Raw genomic sequence first — 19,876 nt, forward strand, 5'->3', positions numbered from 1 at the left:
TTTAATGATCATCTCACCCCAGATAATAAAAAGTTGTTTGCTAAAGCAAGAGATGCAGCGAAGTCACACGGTTGGACGTTCGTTTGGACGGATCTCTGTCAGATCAAAGTGCGGCACTCAACCGATAGCCCTGTTATACGCGTGAAATGTGATGCGGATCTTGCTAAAATCATATCTATGTGATTGGTCACTTTTGGTGTATATAATGGTGTCGCGGGCAATTAAACTTCTACCATGGATTTTTCTTTAATTCATTTCAACGCTAGAAGCCTGAGAAAGAATTTTGATGACATAAATTCGTTTCTGTGTGCTAACATTCACAAGTACTCTTTGATTGCTTTGAGCGAAACTTGGTTAAGGAGTGATGAGGTCTCTTTATATAAGTACCGAGATTATTACTCTGAATTTGTATGCCGTGACAGTACAGGCATTTCTAATGTCGGTGGTGGCGTTGGTTTGTTTATATCGCCGCTTTTAAATCATACTGTTCGCAATGATGCAGTCTTGAACAATCCCACTTGCGAAAGTTTATGGGTTGAGATAGACAAATGTTCTTTCTCAAGTGCACACAAAAACATTGTTATCGGTGTCATTTACCGCCCTCCTTCTGGGTCTGTTTACGAATTTATATCTGCTTTTGAACAGTCATTGGATTCCCTATCTCGCGAAAATAAATCTATATTGCTTGTAGGAGACTTTAACATTAATATTCTCGATGAACAAAATCCTGTTTGCCTCTCATTTATGACCTGTCTTAGTAGTTTTGGTTATGATTGTCCTATGTCCTATTAAATCACCTACAAGAGTAACTTCGACTTCTTCGACTTTGCTCGATCATATATGGCTAACTGACTGCGAGTTGTCCCACGCTGATATTTTTGAAGTTGACATTTCGGATCATTACCCTGTAGCCGCTGTATTGATGCTTCAACATAAGAAGAACGCTAGATATACTAAAACTATTCGTTTCAATGTTGATAACTTTGTTAAATGTGTTGAAAGTGTCAACTGGGCTTCTATTCTCAACTCTTCAAGCGTTAATATTGCTTACGAGCAATTTTCCGATTGTATTACCACGGCTATTGCAACAAATACTGTGGTATCTGTATCCCGAAATAAATATGCCAGCCCGGAGTCCCCTTGGATCACACACAGTATTTTAAAATGCATAAAAAAGAAACATAATCTCGGAAAAAAGGTTAAGAAACAGCCCTTTAATCCAGGGTTGAGGTCTAAGTACGCACTATACTCACGTTATCTGTCGCGGGTATTGAATCACGCAAAGAAGCTTTATTACCATGCTCAAATCGCGTCATGCTCATCCGTTAAAGATAAATGGAAGGTGGTTAATAAATTTCTTAACAGGAACTCCAGCAATACTCGAATAGACAAAGTGATATATAATAATACCACACTCCAAAGTCCATATGATATTGCTGCTGCTTTCAATGACTTTTTTTTTTGTACCTGCGTCAACCAAGATACAGACGACACACCATTTGCTCCAATGCCATGTCGTCTTCTGCAGTCCTTTTTTCTTCAACCGACAACGCCAATTGAAGTGGCTGAGGTCATATCCTCGCTGCGTAATACATCTCCAGGGTATGACAACATAGCCGTATCGAAATTAAAACTAGTTAAGGCTGTCATATCACCTGTGCTGTCCCACATTGTAAATCTCTCATTTAACCAAGGCGAATTTCCTAAGTCGCTGAAACGCGCGATCATTGTGCCAGTACATAAAAAAGGCGATCCTTTGGTTATCAGCAATTATCGTCCGATTTCTATTCTTCCGGTAATAAGCAAAATTATTGAAAGATTGTTGCAGAAGCGGCTGGTGAGCTATCTAGACAAATTTAACGTCATATGTACTAACCAGTTCGGTTTTCGCAGTGGCTGTTCTACAGAAACTGCCCTTTTAACATTTACGGAACGCATCAAACAGTCAATTGATCAGGGGGGTATAGCTCTTTCTCTTTTCGTTGACTTCTCTAAGGCTTTTGATTGTGTTAACCACAAAATTCTTCTTTGTAAACTAGCCAAATATGGGATCACTGGACCTGCACTCAGCTTAATCAAATCATATCTCGAGGATCGGTCTCATATTGTTAGATGCCAGGACGTTCTCTCTCAACCTTCGCTGTCTAACATTGGCGTGCCTCAGGGGTCCATATTAGGTCCACTCCTTTTCTTACTTTATATAAATGATCTTCCTGAGCAATTAAAATTTTCTGAAGCATTTCTATATGCAGATGACACGACTTTATTGTTAACTGGCAACGATATTAATAACCTTTCATTGAAATTAGAGGAAGACATTAATAATCTAGTCTACTGGTGTCGTACTAATAGATTACATTTGAACGCGAGCAAAACAGTGACCATGATTTTCCGCTCGCATAAACGTAATGTTAATACGCCCACTTCTTTATCCATCTTGGGAAGTCCATTGCAGTTTCGGCAAGAAACTAAATTCTTGGGAGTCGTATTCGACAGCCATCTTCGATTTACGTCCCATATTAACGATATCACTCGCAGGAGTTCATACGGTATCAGCGTACTCGTAAAAACCCGACATTACTTTCCGCCATCCATTCTGCTTAACTTGTACTATGCTTTCATACACTCTCATCTGACGTACTGTGCTTCTGTGTGGGGTTTAACTCACAAAACTCATCTTCGTGCTCTTCAGGTAATTCAAAACAGAGCTATCAGAATTACATTTGGGTTACCGTTGCTCGCTCATGTCCCATATCACGAAATTCGTATTCTTACAGTTCATGACATAATCTCTTATAGTATCCTAAGCCTGACCTACCGTATATTACAACTTAACCTCACTTTGCCAAAAATAAATTTTCTTCACCTTCGTTCAACCCGGCGTACTAGGGCAGGAGCTGGAGGTCTATTGAACCTACCTACGTCTAATACTAACTATGGGAAGCTGTCGTTTTTGTTCCGTGCAGCTTGCGAGTGGAACCAACTAACACGTGACATAACATGCATTCGTTCTTATCCGCTATTTAGAAACAAACTAAAGCATGTGTTATTCCATAATGCATCTCGTTTGTAACCACCTTCGTTTCTTTGTATCATCTATCTCCGTTCCACTTGAATTTTTTTTTGACAATGATATAAGAGTGTTGTACAATTGCATCTGTATCATCATCAAGTGTATTGTATCATCTTCAATTGTTTTGATCATTGTGCTCTGTTATAATATCTTCACTTTGCGATTGATGAAGAACCTTTAACCGGGAGTACTCCCTCTGGTTCCTCTATGTGTATATTCATCTATGTATTTTCATTTGTTTTGGTAGAATAAATAAATGTCAATGTCAATGTCAATGTCAATAAGCGATAGATCACATGTGCGTTAAACAAGGTCCGTTATTGTTCGTTATTTGTTATGATGACCACGAGGATGATATTATTATAAGGAAGAAGTGAACTGCAATTTTTCTTTATTTATTTATTTTTATTTCCTCGTCTAAACACTACAGCTTACTTTCCATGAAGGACAGTGCAGGGTATCGTTAAAGTGGCATGTTACTTTGTCCCGCTCATTTGTGATCGTCTTATGTTTAATAAAGAACAGTCACAGCGCAGGGCGTATTTTATTTCGTTTCTTGGTGGTTAATAGAGCATTGCCACGACCCCCCTTCGCAGCGTACACCGAACTCCGCTCCGCGTGCACTTATGGCATTGTAATCGCTGACACTCCAAAAACGGAGCTTTATCTCATCGACATGGTCCGGAAGAATTACAAATATGGGTGATATCCTTTTCTCCATCCCAATTTTTGATAACGGGAGGTATACGGCTCTTTGTTGGAATTCGCGTCAGTGCATGATGCCACAAAAATCGTGCTCATCCCTTTTTTCCCGCTCTGGCGCAAGAATGATATCATTCGGGACAGTGATTGGTTCTTAACGCGTAAATGGCAAATGCTCTGGTTTTAGAGTGCAATAGTGGGAACCAGTAGGAAAGAGCAGGTTGCATGCTTCAGGCTAAAGTAGTCGCTCAAGATCACAACCTTCCGCGTTGCTCTTTTCACCAAAATACTACTCGCGTAAAGAAGATAAATACGGAATTTTTAGTATAAACTACCCAAAAGATTCAAACGTCACCACCGGCATAACGAGCTCGACATGTTTCAAACTGAAGTGAAACACGTCGGTTCATAATGAAATGTACGACTAAAATGAACACAAATAGGGGTTGCTTAAAAGCCAAATATGAACTGAAGTAATAAGCTACTTATAAGACAGTGAGAAACTGGCGTAGTTGGTAATTACTGATGGGAACCATGGACGCGCCAGATATAACAGGGACAACTTCTGTCTCTGTTCCCGTAATGCCTGGCGCGTCCATGTTTCCCATTAATAAAGATAACAAGTTGCTTAAATAGCTATCCGTTTCGAAAGGCGTTGCGTTTCGTATTAACAAGACGGTTAAGCGCTTCACCTTGACATAAGGTTCAACAGCTTCATTTTAACAAAACACTTGAACGTTTCATATTAACGACACGTTGAAATGTTTCGCATTAACAAAACGTTTAAACGTTTCGCACTAACAAAACGCTTAAACATTTCGCATTAAAGAAAACGTTTAAAGGTTTCATAAGGAAAGGTTTTCCAGACTATACGTTAATCTAAGCGGCGTATGAAACGTTTAAATGGAAAATCTTAAACGAAAATCGGAAAAACGTGTTAGATCCCGAGCCCTAGTAAAAAGAGTACTCGTACGGGTGTTTCGATAAAGTCGTTTGGTCCGTTCATTGGCGACACTTCCATGAGAACAGTTTATACTACATAGCACGAGCTTTGCCAAAATAAATTTCTTTGAGCACTTCAACGTCATAATGCAAGCGCAAACTTACTGTCAGGATTGATGGTGTGAGGTTCATCTTGTAAACCACGTACAGAACAGCGAAAAGCATATAGCACACACTTCTGCGCTTCGAAGTTGTTGCAAGGTACATAAGAGCGTACACGGCGTACAGGAGTAGCAAAATAGTCAAGTCATATTGAAGAATCAGGAACGTTGTTGTGTACATCGCATAGAAGAATGGCGGCACCTGGAAGTGCAAAGTTTGAAATAAGTAATTTATCGTGAAACTTACAGAGGTTATGAAGCGCTCCTCTCTAAGAGCAGAGTTGTTTCAAGACACACAGTTCAAGTTTTACCAATGAATGGACGGTTTTTCCGCGAGATAATTTAAACAAAGCTCCGGGGTTCTACGAACCTGATAGCCCTGTCGACGCGCTAGAGCAAGCACTGGCTCTGGTCGTGCGGAGAAACGTGACCTGCCAGCGACTGTGCACTGCTACGTCACTTTACACCCAATAGAACACCAATGGCTTTACGACGGTACATGAACGCGGCGGAGAGATACGACGGCGGCAATTTCAACCAGTGTGTCAAACCGAACCGGAAACCGCACGGGGAACCGAAAATAACCCCGCTATTTTTTTTGCCGGAACTGGAACTGAACGACTGGATAAATTTCGGTTACCGGTTACTGGCTCGAATAGCAGTTCAGGAACTTTAAAATTGCCTGTCTGCGCAGCTTTGACGTTTAATATGTTTCAGTGTTATTCGGAGCTTGGATGGGCTTGCCCATGTAGACGTCTAACCCAGGGATAAGTTGAGACTGTAGGGCTAGGTCCAAAAGTAGACGTCTACTAGACCTCTATGGGGTTAGACGCTTAGTGAATGTCTGCATGTTGATGTCTAGTAGACCTATACGGGGTTACACGTTTAGTTGACATCTCAATTTGCAAGTCTACTAGACCTCTACAGTTTTAGATGTTATTTAGCCATATACTAAAAATGGTCGACGAGACACCCCCAAGACGTTACAGGCTAAAAATCGTCATATAGTCATATAGCAGCTCATACAAATTGTAGACCACACTTAAAGACTCTCAATGTTTATTCTTTTCTTTTTTTTTCACGTGTGCGGGGAGGGATTTGTAGAGGGAACATACGCGGAAAGGTTGACAGGTTGGTGAGAGCTACGAAAGACCTGCTGCTCCGCATTCGCTACCTGAGGGGCAGCCGGGGATGGCGCCCAGTGGCAAGGGCCACTTCAGGGGCGCGCAGTATCCAAGACCTGACGTAATCATGCAAAGAAGAAATACTGCACCGTGTTATCACAACGCTATAGTGAGGAGGGGACCCGGGCATGACCCATCCCCGGGGCTCGTAATTTCGCTCGCCGGCCGTGACTGCAGGCAGTACACACTGAAATAGGTGGTCACTGGGACACTGGTGTAGTCGCAGCCAAAGAGAGACAGTCAATGTCGAAACGCAGTCAATTGACTGCGACAAGAGTTTAAAGTCCTGAGACCCAGCCTAGGTCTGTCAGGAATAGTTGCAGGGAGTCTGCCGCAAAGCATTGGGATGGTGGATTGTTCCAGAGCCCTAGGAGAACTTTCTGATACATTCGTATGCGGGTACTATTTCTTATTTGGAATTGACGTTGAAATTGTTCTACCATGTCAGGCTATTTCTGTCCCTAGGTACTACGCTGATTCCACGGGTCATGGAGTTTGCAGACAAGATCGACCAGAGCCGTGTATGAGCTCGAAATTTTTGCAACCCTCTCTCCCATCCCGCACTTGGGATCTCAGATAAACCAGTTCCATCATGCAGCTCGGACGTGCGACTCATATGCCCGTTTTCACCAACGCTAGTTAACTTTGAACCGAGATCAAGAGTTGCCAACATGAAGTTAGCACTGAATTATTTTTGCAAACGTCAGTCAGTGACGCGACGCATGATTCAGTAACAATAACTTCCGTTAGCGAAGCACAGTTAAGCGTTAAAATCAAGTTAAGGGACCGTTGATCTCGGTTCAAATGTTAATCGGCGTTGGTGAAACCGGACCATAATGTAGTAGAAGAAACATTACATTGCTAAAAGAAAGCGAGTGGGTGAGGTAACAACTACTTTATTTAAAGATGATGAATGGAGAGCTTCATCGGCATCGGTGATACTCTACACCATATCTGGTGGCGATGTGGGGAATGGAATAATAAGCCCCATCACAATAAGCATCGAGGTCCCATTGTGGTCCAGGTAGCATGCATAAGCAAAAGAGCATGTTTTCACACAAAGCCAGGTATCTACAAGAGAAGTGGAGATGAAACAGACCATTTGGAGCAAAACGGAACATAATTAGCTTCTCAGCAGTTCTTGTGCTCTCCCGTTTTTCGAATATAAACGGTATATAAAGCGCACATGAGGACCCGAAGGAAACCGTAACGCCCATGTCACAGCGTCGCACGTTCAAGTCACGTCTGTGCAATTACGCAGAAGTTTAAAAGAAATGGAGCTGCAGGTTCCCACCAGGGAGACCACATAGCTCGAGAAACAATCTAGTTATTTGAAGGAGGAGGAGGTAGCAGAAAGAAGACAAAACACACACACATTTGCTGCGTATTGCTCGAGCACATCCACAGCTTTCGATGCACTAGTAGCATCTGAAGATGGCCACAAGTCCATACCGTTAATGGTATAATAGTGCAGGCGGAATTACAAACGTCAAAGATGCCTTTCAAATTAGCCGCCCACAACCAGCAAACTTACCAAGAAAGCTTCCGAATCCGAACTACGACAGAAGAGAAGAAAAGGATGACACAGGACACCAGTGACTCCTCTCTGACTCCGTGCGCTCCGTGCCTCTCCTCTCGGTTTTGCCCTCTCCTCCTCCTCTTTCCACCAGTGCCACGTGACTTCCGCACCATGTGACCATCTCCTTTTGAATTTGAAAGTCGGTACACGCCCTTTTCGTGCTGAGAGCCACCTCGTCCGCGTTGAAAATAGACCGCGTGATTTCAAATATTTGTGAGCAATTCCTCCATGGTACAGGTGCTGTTGTAACTTCATACTGAAGACACTGAAGCTCTTTCTTCAAGCTATTGTTTTTGCAATCTGTGCAACATTGTATTGCATGTACGTGGAAGCGTTTGAGCGGTGTGAGCTACAGAAGCCGGTGGTTTAATCTGTCGGTTATGGGACGTCGAAATTTGCAGTTGATTTGAATGCTATTTCCGAATCTGAAGCTATTCCCGTGTTCGTTTACTGGATTTCAGCCGTTTTCGAGGTATGTAGACGATGTATCGGATATGCTTTCGTGAGTGACAGGCATTCCCGTTCTTTTTGTGTGTGTGTGCTTTTCCCAAGCAACATGCCAAATATGGCCTAACAATGTGTGGCGTGTCAATGTAACCTCCTTTCTTCGCAGCTTTGCGCTGAAACTACGAGCCGTCAAATAAGAGGCGGAGCCAAAGGCTCATTTCCACGGATTTTCGGCGAATTTATTTCGGCAATTGCCATTGCATTACGAGTGGGATTATGTGCTATACTGAGTAAAATGACCACGGGGAACCCATTTCCGCAAAGAAAACGTTAGGTTCCCTTGGGAAATTTCGGAATTCAATTCAAAAAATTAACTTTCCGTCAATTGAAATAAAATAAAAATGTTACCAATATGTGGCAAAAGTTATTGGCAGAAAAAAATCCATTGACCGCATGTCTCTCCGGGGCCTACGTTTTTTACTATGAATTTCTATCATGGTTGGTGGACCACCCTGTATATAATTTATATATAGATGTGTACACCTATATATTTAATTTATATATAAGCTCTGTTTGTGAGAGCTTCTGGTTACATTGGGTTACATTGCAAAGTGTTACATTGAACAATAATAAATGGCGATAAAATTTTATTGAACTGAGCAGTCACACAAACAGCAGAATAACTAACGAAAGCCACCGAAATGTCACTTTGGCAGAGTTGGCATAAATAGTCTCTACTGATACTGTTTCTTGTGTATCACGCAGTAAGAAAAGTATAGAAAACGCAAGTCAGGTAAGATTAAGAGCAACGACAGAGATGACAACGTCCACCAAAATGTCACTTCCGTTGAGTGGGCGTAAACATACGCGTTTCCAGGGTTTTTCCAAAGAGGGGGGGGGGGCAGAGGAGAGCAAACCCACACCCCCTACCACAGCTTTCTCTGGAGGCGGACGTTGTGCACTGTGGGGGCGTTCAGAGGTTCCTATCATGACATCTGAGAATAATTATTACGACCTATGACTCAAGAGCGCACTATTTTCACAAGCGACCTTGGAGTTCCAGGGGGGGGGAAGGGGCATGGTCCCCTTTGCCCCCCTCTCGGTACGCCCATGGGCGTAAACAATACCTATTGACACGGTCACTGTTGTATGACTTAGTAAACAAATAATGCACTTATATTTCGAGAAAAAAATCAGTTCGTCAAACACAGGTACAACTATGAGCAGCAGTATGTCCACCAAAGTGTGCATTGGTTGACTGGCATAGTTCTAAGGGAGGGAACAGTTCTGTTATGCTCCTTTGAAAAGTTCACACTGCACTTTGTATGAAAACACTTTGGTGTGCCAAACTTTGGCCAACTTCACATGTAACTTGTTGGCCGAAGAACCTGTTGGCCAAAAGCCGGCCAGGCCCCTGCCAACCTCTGGCTATTGGCTACTGCTTGCTTGGGTTAGCTCTGCTTGCAGGCATGACCGCTAATATGGAGATCGCAAGATACAGTGCGGTGCGACTGTTACTAACCGCTCTCTGTGCAAAAGGTATGTTACATATTTTGATGACTCCTTCACACTGACATGCAGTTCTAGCAATGTGTTTTCAAATGGTCTTTCTTGCAGATTAGTTCGTACGTAGCGGCAGGCAATGGATGGAGTCGTTGCGAGCTGGTAATGGAACTCGTTCTCGCCAACGTTGGATCAAGAAATGTAAACTGGACGGGAAATCACTAGTCCTCAAGTCTACGAAATGACAGAAGAACACCATCGCCGAGGAGCTGACTGCTTGACGAAAACGTTCAGTCGTCGTTATTCGTTGGTCGGACATTGCGAATACGTGCCCCATGAATTTAAGCTTTGTTGATTACGGCGTGTGTGTTGATGATCAAGGGTATGCTTTGAAAAACATGTAAGTGCTGAGTCAGGTTTTGTGTGCTGTTTTGTGTGGTTGCTGTGACAGCTAGCCTCACCTGCTATCGAAACGGATTTGGGGAGGAAAGGGAAGGTGCCACAGCCTCACTAAACTAACCTGAGGCGTCATAAACTTGGTTAGTTTAGTGATAGGTTAGTTTAGTGCGGCTGTGGCAGCCTGTCTTGCCTTCCCAAATCCGTTTTCGATTATGAGGAGAAGCTAGCTTTGAAATAGTGACGCCTAGCAAGGATTTGCCTGATTTGAGGCTGTCTTGATCTGCTACTAATTTGCAGAAAGCGCAAGAGGCCCGGTGCAATGGGATGAATTTGGATCAGTGTCCGACTTGAGCACATTAGTGTCATCCTTTTAGTGTCCGACGTCACAGAGCATTTTTGGCAGCACATTACAGACTGATGTTTACATCAGGGTGATTCTACGCCGAATGATCCAAAGGTGCTACGCCCCCCCCCCTCAGTTCTTTATAAAGAAAAAAGAAATACTTCGAACTACAAATAGGAATTTGCCGAAGTTTCACTAAAAATATCTAACGTTTCTGCAGTTAGGTCTGCAAAGTTACGGATTTGGGCAAGCCCGCCCTCTCGGCTTCGTTCGTAATATGGTTTGCGTAATTTGTGTAAATGTTGACCCCTCGAAACTGAAGAAGAGTTAAATATTTTTCGCCAACTCTTTGGCAAGTGCTTATTGGTAGGACGGATTATCTATGGCTTTTTCTTTTTTTTTTTTTTTTAAGAGTACTAAGGGGTGTCGAGCACATACCTGCCAACTCTCCCGGATTTCGTTCAGTCTCCCGATTGTACGGACGCGCCGTCCATTCTCCCGGAAAATTGGGGACCTGTGCTTTGATTTTCTAGTTTTCGTTTAAGAGCTCCGCGAACGTATCCCTGAAGAAGTACACAGCCCGTAGCACGTTTTTCGCGGCATGACCATCCATAGCTGGAGGTGGCGGCAGAGAGCGTGTTTCGTTCTGTCAGCGTTTTTCGAAAAAACGTGCTATTGTCTTATCGTCAGTCCACTCTGGTACAGTAGTTTCGTCTCCTCCGATCGCGCTCTCCAAACAGAAGAAATATCTGTACGTGTTCGTCATACATGTCAAGTGTCTTTTCGCAGGTTTTCTGGTTGAGCGCGTAAAGTCGCAGAGTGTAACCGTCCACGTGTGATCGCTGTTCCAGAAGATCTTCCCAAATTGTGACAGAGCGAAAGGCTACAGGTGTAGAAGAACGAAGACCACTGCCATCATCGCTGAAATGGCCGGGTGCGGCTGCACGAAATGCAGTGTCCTGAAATGATGAGTCTTCGGAATTGTGGTTGAAGGAAGCAACGATAGCGGCTCTAGCTCCAGCCGATAGTGGCTATACTTAGAGGAATTGCAATGCAGTGGCAGTACTATTTCAAATGCACAAGATTCATGTGCCCCCTCTCCACATTCGCACTGCAGGCAGTCTCCCGAATTTTGAGTTTGTCAGATTGGCAAGTACGCGACCTGGACGTTTGGATCATTTGGTTAATGAATGACCCGAAAGATTGCCTAACAACAGATTGCCTAACATTGTCAGCATAACAATGTTTAACTGACAAATATTGAACTGTAGTGTTATGAACATAGCATCTATCTGGTCAATGGCTTTCTGTATGTCACTTGGAAGGTACTAAGCATGCAGGCACGCTACCAAAAGGTAGTACATTCGAGAGCTCTTTTGGACGCTCAGTATCTATTCAAATGTGTTGGTAACTTATTTCAACTTGATATTTTGCATTTTTGGACTTAGTCAGCCTACGGGAGTTGACGATGTATCATCAGGGAACATAAGGAACTGGAGTTTGATATTGCAATATTATTTCTAGCAGTTCAACAATATGTGTTGTGATATTATGAACATTACTATCCAGTCATTGTCTAGCCCTTGATGAGCGCCGTACCATCACTGTCTTGTCGCAATGCTCCGCGAACGTAAAGTGCATACGTTGATGACTTTTGCAGTGTCTTAGTAGCTTTACTTAAAATAAAGTTTTGTTAAAATGTGCTTCGTGTGTGAGGTACTGCATGTCGCTCTTACACGCACAGCACACATTCCTGAAACAGTACACACATACAGAAAAGCTTTCAGGCGTGGTCTAAGTAAAGGCTAATGAAGGTATAATCCTAGCATTATGGCTAATTAAGGGCTAGTACAGGGCTAGAAGCCGCCTCAGCCTGGTATATAAAAGGTCTGAAGTTGGGCTAGGGGTAGACGTTGGATGTCTAAGTTAAGACGTCTATAGGTGGCCTAACCATAGATATGCTATAGAGTAGTTGTTGGTGTACTTCCGTTGGTGAACTTCCCTAGACATTAAGGCTATTGGGAGACATCTACCAGACTTGTCAGTCATGCAAATTTAGACGTAGATTGGATATTTATTATCCCACCTTTGGCTACATGGGTGGTGATGGACTTTGTGCGGTGTGTTGATGATTACGTTTTCAATAATGAACCGTAGCAGAAGCTTAAGGGCCAGCAACGCGAGTGAGCGTGCAAAGAATATTTTTCGGACTCGAATACATATCATATTTCAAGGTGCATCATGCAGATTTTGCCTCTGTGATGACACACACAAGGGATCGCCTCCCATCATCAGCAGAACCTGTGTTTTTAGGCACGAAAAAGCGTTGTTTTAAGCGCCGAAAAAAGGCGCTGACAATCCCCATTTAGGCACAAAAAACTTACATTATAGGAACTATAAATTGTTGATAAATGTTTATTTTATTTTCATCTGCAGATCTGACACTGCAAAAACAAAGTGAATGAATAAATGAATGAAAGGAATGAGCTACACACCCAAGAACAGTATGGTAAATGAGAGTTGTGACTATTTTTCTAATAATTTTCCAGCACGAAATGCTAAGCCTATCCATCCTACTACGGTCACGAATCTTCTACTCATTCGCTGCGGTTCCACGACACTTCCCAGAAGGACTTCTCGCTGCAGCATATGGGCGCTATGAGAGATGGGTTTGAAGCATCGGAGTCTTTGGTCTAACGCTCAAGTTTCTTAGTCCATAAACTTTTAAGCTCCGCCTTCTAGACTTCGTTTTCAGCATTAGCACAACGCTCGCAATAGCAGGCAAATATGCGGGATCAAGTGCGATTACTCTAGACGTGGCGTTGCTATCGCTCGTGTACCTATGGCCCTGACTGCCAGCGTGGAGTGCAGCTTCCTCAGGTTGCAAAATTTTAGGAATTGTACGGGGTATGTGCCTACCTTCGTTCAAGCCCCATTTTGAGTACTTTATCGTGTGTCAAATTCGTTACGCAGAAGAGAAGGAAACAAATAGGATGAAATTAAATAAGAAACAAAAAAACCTTCGGGGACTCTTCTAGATGTAAACAAGCAATATCTCAGCAAGTTCTAGATTGCAACCATACCGTTACGATACGTGCCTACATTTTACAATTACAACTCACGAAGCAAGACAATGCTAGAAAGGAGACAGAGAACGAGCTACGTTACTGAGCAACGTATTTTCAATTGTCAGCCTACATTCCAGCACCTTCGAGATGCTCGCTTCTTTGAAGCGATCGATGGATTCGAAAGGATGTGCGACGTGACCAATGTCAGTTTCGCCTGGACAACGGAGTTCCGCCACCGCTTTAGGGCCATTATAGGCATTTTTCGATGTTATTCGGAGTTTTATGTATCTATGCCAAAATAGGCACCAAAGCCGGATAGGCATTTGGAGCAGAATCAAATCGACACAGGAGGTTGCTCAGCACCCAGTTCGCGCTCCTGTAAGTGTCAGAACCACAGGAAAAAAATAGGCATTTGCCTAGGAATCCTGCGTCTACTCACCTGTACCAGCTCTTCATGCTTTTCGTACTAAATAGTTTTTTGACACTTCTGAAAACTGGACGGTGGCGATCTTGTACGTTCGCCGTGGTAAATAGTAGGAGCCCGCTACGGACGTAACGCATTTGAGACTAGTATTTGAGACTAGTAACTCTAGTATTTAGACCTGTTTGGAAGAATACGAGCAACACTGGATAAATTGGGTTTTACTGTTACGCCTGTAGGAAATGCCTGCGCCATGTGCGCATTCTGTTGGCCTTTTTCTCTTTCCGCGTTTCCGCGTTCCATATATCCTCCTCTCCTTTTGCCTATACAGTCCCGCCGTGAGTCGAGCGACAAGAAGACGAGCCTGTGAGAGTAGCCTGGTAACGCTGCTGTGTGCAAAACCTCGTATCGAGGTGATTTCTGCAGTCGTCTGGACTGCGTTCCAGCGTTCCAGGGTACACTAATGGTGCACCTTCGGTAACAACGCGTACAATGCACCGCATCTAGCAGGTATCAATCCACAAAACCGTTATCCTGAACGAGGACAGTACCTAACGCACCAATATTTCAAACCTGCTGTTGCTCCCCTTGTGGCGAAGGACGCACTCTGATTCACATGTCTCACCTTCCTATAAGTCTGGATGAAAAATTGAGTGAGTAACGGCTGAAGCAAGAACCATGCGGATATTGAAAGGAGTCCGTTCGATATACTGTTCCACTCGTCGTGTGCAATATCCTGCAAAATACAAGCTCATTGTGCACTTGTCCTCGATAAAGGTTAAATGCGTCCGTACCCTTTTCCTGGTTAGGCCATGCATGCCATCTGTAAAGCCACCTGGAACCTGCATAGGGAGGTCGCTTGCTGCAAATAATTAATTTTTGCTCCACAGTCTGTGTGAAAACTCTTAAAAGCGAATTGAAAGAACGTTTCACACTTACTCGTGTATGCAAAACGCCAGCAGGCATAGAGGACAGCAGCGCACCATGTTGTCATGAGCACAGCATATCGGATCAATGAGGAGTCAAATGATCGCGTAGTATACCGGAACATTTCTGCATTGAATGTCTGTGGGATAAAACAGAAAAAAGTTGTGGCTGCCAACCGTTCACTGCGGTTATTAGGACGATAAATGTGCGATGGCTAGTCACAAAATGCTGAAGGTGCACAATTAGGGATACGCAAAATGTAAGGCGCCTTCTCCTTTGCTCAGCAGCAACTACGCCAGCCATCTTCGTTATGTCGAGTAGGCGTGAAGCATTCAAAACCCAGGCAACACATGGTAGTCTAGTAGCCAATCAAACCTGACTTTAGGGCTAAATCTAAAGGTAGACGTTTACTGGACATCTATAATTCTTACCGTTTAGACGTCCAAAAATGGTGATATACAAGACGTGTGTAAGACTTCGGAAAATAGACGTCTAATTTTGGACATCTTGTAACTGGCCTTTTTTGTACCATGTATTAGGTATCGTCAATGTTTTGTCTCAGTGTTTTTTTAAGAGGCGTGAACATTGACGCATTAAATAGAGTAACAAGGGACAATTCTGGGCTGTACTTGGGGCTCCTTTAGCATCCAGTCTCAAAAAACAGAAGTTCAATGCCGGCAAAATATGCAGGAAACTGAATTAATTGATGTCATACTATGAAATAGTTTTAAGTATACAACATAATGGCATTGCTCAAGCATTTCATGTTCAATAGGGTATCCCTCCACTAGACGACAAGAAAACAAAAACATTTAGGCAAAGGGAGAAACTGAAGTGAAACTTGGAGGGTCATCTAGTAAATAAGTTTCCTGATTTTTGTTCTTCAAAAGAAATAGCGCTAGGAGCAACTCAGTGGTTGGAATGATACTTCGGTACCACACGCGCTGGTTAGTGCAGTAGCATTCACTTACATATTCTTACATACTTCATCACATAAGTTTCCTCTGTTACTGACACTCAAGCGTGGGAACAATTTCCTCTCAGCAGCTTCATTACCAAAAGTTATGCGCATATTAGTATTCACTTCAGTTTCCTGTTGTACTTGGTAGGTTAGCAGCTAAAAAGTTGCAAAAGGGTAACTTGACAAGGCCCTTGACAAGGCAACTTGACAAATGGGAAAACAGTAGTCACTGCCATCACGCTATGTATAAAGGGTGGTACTGTCGCGCGTGACAGCGTCTGCTTTGCAATTTTATACATCAGCCTGGTCTTGCAGGACAAAATAGCATACTGTTGCATAAACAGAGGCACAAGTAAGGTTATCTTGATTTTGTGGTGATCGTGAATCCTTCCTTCAACGCTAGAACGAACACAACACAACTTGTTCTTAAAAAAATTGCAACATATTTGTTTCTGATGAGCAGTAACTGATAATCAAAGAGTGACCGCAGCAGCGAGGACGGCTTTGCACGGCCTTTACAGTTCCCCATTTTAATAACTCAGGAACCCACATAATGCCGTTCGTGTTTGTTCCGTAAACGCGCTTCTTTCCGGGATACCCACGCCGCGTTTGTTCGTTGCCCCACGTCTACTAAATTGCGTGCGCTGGCGATTCCCCTATAGTTTCATTTTAATTGAGAAATACTGGCGGCGCAAGCTGCACAGTGTTGCATACTCAATGTCCCCTGTGGTAGCAACCGCCTTTGCATGTGCAAGCCCCGGGGCTGCGACATACCTTAAAAACAAGAACGCTTTACACCAACGGCATTTCGATGTGGACATACAGGGTGTGTGCAGATAAACCTAACCGGTATTTGCAAACGTAGCACGTTGTCTGCATACCTGAGGAAGCAACTTTCGGTGCGCACGATGGCGTAATTATGCGTGCGAAAAGCTACAAAAATATTCTGGAAGCCATACTCAGCGTAAAAAACGGAGCGCGAAAATGTGGGCTTCCATGCATTAGAATAGGGCAACATGGTGGTCTCTGGTGAGTTGTGTGGAGGTACCGCTAGGGGAACTATCGGTGCAGAAACCTAAACGATGTCTCACGTGGATGCTCGTCGGTAGTGCCCCTTGCGTACCTGCACAAAATTCACCTGAAACCGCCATGTTGCCCTATTCTAATGCTTGGAAGCCGACGTTTTCGCGCTCTGTTATTTTTTTAGGCTGAGTATGGCTTCCAATATTTTTTTGTAGCTTTTGCACGCATAAATACGCCATCGTGCGCCACCGGAAGGTCCTGAGGTAAGTAGACAACGAGTTACGTGTGCAAATGCCGGTTAGGTTTATCTGCACGAACCCTGTATATGGTTATTCGTGACATTGTAAACGTATAGGGTAGTCAGCTAAATAAGTGAATCATGGTGTTTATGGTCAATATTTAGCGATTCGCTTAATTCTTGCTTCATATCACACTCCGGCAACCAGCTTTAGAGGACAATGGAAGATCACGACGAGTAACAGCGTTAAGTACCTCGTGCACGCCCCTAACAGTGTGATCATTCTTATATAGATATTCTCCTACATCATTTTTGTTGTTTCAATTAAAAACAATTGAAATCTCCTTGATAGGACGAGGACGGAGAATAAAATCGCCAAGGACCGGCACTGAACTCCCAGCAATGATGACATCACTCGCTAAGTGGAGCTGTATAATATGAAATCTGCAAAGTAGTGCCGGCTCATCGTATCGTCATGAGCTCCATGCGTGCGTGCTCAGGTAGAGCAGAGGGCATTCGCGTCCAAAGGCGAAATCTGAATCGTTTGTGGAACTGGTTCGGAACACTATTTTTCTTTAGTTCCGGTACTGGCTGAGTTCCGGGCCGGTGAAAATTTAGCGGTTCAGTTCCGGTTCGGGTTCGTGATATAATTCCGTTTCAGCTCCGGTTCGGTTCGACACCCTGCCCGAGACATCCATCAAGACAGAAGTAAAATGGAAGCGAGCAGTATCACGGACGACCGCAGAAAACGCGCGTCACGTGATCCCCGCAGAGCGTACACCAGGCGTCCTAAACCAAAATTCCCAGTACGCTGAACTCCCACTTCTCGCTGCCTTCGTGTTGTACGTTGATGAAACTTGGTACGGAGATGAAATGCACGTGTCTCTGCCTCGTCGCCGTCATTGATGTGCTACGCGTTATAGTGAACGGCACGACGTGTTATATCCCCAAGAACACACACGGTCCTTAGGATGTCCCCACAGTGTCATCCTGTCCTCGTCCTTCGAGGTGTGTCCCCAGAACGTCCTGAGGATGACACTCAGGGACTGTCTGTGGAGAGTCATTCAGGAACGTCCTTTGCCTGTCCCTGTGGGTAGCTAGCGGGACGAGAAATACTACTTTGGCTAGTTTACCTGCTCAGACTCCCTGAACACATTTGTTTTGTTTTTACGTCGATCCTTGGACCGGATTGACATTTTTCCGAAACAAAGGGTGGTGCAGCGTAAAATTGATGATGATGATGATTGAAAGAAAAAATGAAAGAAATGAATGAAAAGAAAAAGAATGAAAGAAAAAAGAAAAAAATGCGTAAAATTCTCTGCCTTCGAAAAGGATGACTGTCTACGATACATGGTGTGTTTCTCGTTGAAAGTACAGAAATGAGCGATTCTGTAGCACTGCTTTTGACCTTCAAAGGCCCTATCTGAATGTCTGAAAACAAAAGGAGTGAGAAACATACACCTTGCAGTGATTCGCAGCTGATACTTCACTCAATTCCTCGCTTGGCGTATTTTTTCTTTGCGTAGTCGAAAGGAACGTGGACAGCTCACCATTCGTTTTGTGCTGCAGGTGAGCGGGGCTGCCGAATTTAACGGAGGGTCGCGTAACAAGCAACAAATAGTATCTGCTTTCGCTTTGGAAGGGAATTCTAGTACCTCTCGGAGTGGGCTTTTCTATGTCTTTTATATTTCCCTGTGCTTCCTTTTTAAACCGCTGCGCTTATTTTCCGCTATGGAATGCGCAGGGAACGAGCAGCCACACTTTATTGCGGCAGTTAACCAATATGAAAGGATTCTCTATGCAACTGTTTTCTGTGCATGTGAAATAAAAGATGTTGATATTTTTGAATGCGTCAGCACATAAAAGAAAAATAGAAAGAATGGTCCATCCTAGAAGCGCTCTGGCGCTGTTCTAAACTTGTCCTCACATAGCGTCTGTGGATGCTCTGAGGATACCGTGGGGACGCTATATTACTGCCAAAATGACATGTTGAGAATGATTTAAGGATAAGATTCACCCTCCTGGGGATGTCACGCCCGCCCATGCATGATGCTCTTAGGATATCCCTGGGGTGACAGTGTGTTGTCGGGGTATAAGTTGACGTGTACGCTTATAGTGAACGGCACGACCAGTTATATAAGTCCACGAATTGTTGGCCGAGAAGAGACCCACAAACGAGATCTTGACGTCAAACGATAGAAAATTTAGTCCTCTATCATGCTTCAAAATATCACGGGCCTATATCAATTTGCGCGGGATCTATCGTTTGAAATCTGGACGCAGGTCTCATGTTACAGATTAGGTCGCTGATGCACTGCTTTGTGAGCAATGCGATTGCAGCATTGCATTAAAATTGATTGCCAAACACCCCCTCAGCGATGTAACAGCTGCATTTCTTCACTGTAGCACACGCACATTGCTTCGGAAACACAATCACACTGTTAGCTGTACGCATTTTTTTTAAATACTGCAAAAACATCAAAATAAAGGTATTGCACAAACGCTGAATTTACGTTGTTGATTAAGCGTTTTGGAAGAAATGCAATTGCAACATAGCATTGACATTGCTTGCAAAACATTGCATCAACAATGTAAACGCCGCATTACCTGAGTGTAACATGTTCAACATTGTTTCAGTAACATCATCGCAATGTTAGCGTTACGCAATCTTTGAGACATAGCATGACCACTGAAAGAAGTATATTGCTGCAACGACGAATGTGGGCATGGAACATCGCTGCAACACTTTAATGTTGAGGTAACATTGATGCGACACATGTGCAACGTCTTGTGCTGTCTGGGAGTATACTTCTTCCTAAGTGTAGCTTATTTAACATGTTGTTCATCGACTAGACGAAATACATAAACTCGGGAGTCTGAATTCCCTCCATAAAACTAACAAACA

At 43.5% G+C, this 19,876-nt stretch overlaps 1 protein-coding gene across 1 annotated transcript in view; it reads right to left on the reverse strand.

Annotated features, from left to right (window-relative positions):
- Positions 1 to 19,876, reverse strand: part of LOC135366754 (protein-cysteine N-palmitoyltransferase Rasp-like) — a 202,980-nt gene that overhangs the window by 179,541 nt on the left and 3,563 nt on the right. Inside the window, exons 2-5 of the mRNA XM_064599627.1 lie at positions 14,762 to 14,888; positions 14,617 to 14,684; positions 14,448 to 14,558; positions 4,883 to 5,080 (exon numbers count right to left, since the gene is read on the reverse strand). Coding sequence (XP_064455697.1) covers positions 4,883 to 5,080; positions 14,448 to 14,558; positions 14,617 to 14,684; positions 14,762 to 14,873 — 489 coding nt within the window. The 5' untranslated portion in view covers positions 14,874 to 14,888. The remainder of the gene's footprint in view (positions 1 to 4,882; positions 5,081 to 14,447; positions 14,559 to 14,616; positions 14,685 to 14,761; positions 14,889 to 19,876) is intronic.

This window comes from Ornithodoros turicata, chromosome 1, assembly GCF_037126465.1.
Source record: "Ornithodoros turicata isolate Travis chromosome 1, ASM3712646v1, whole genome shotgun sequence".
NCBI classification, from domain to species: domain Eukaryota; kingdom Metazoa; phylum Arthropoda; class Arachnida; order Ixodida; family Argasidae; genus Ornithodoros; species Ornithodoros turicata.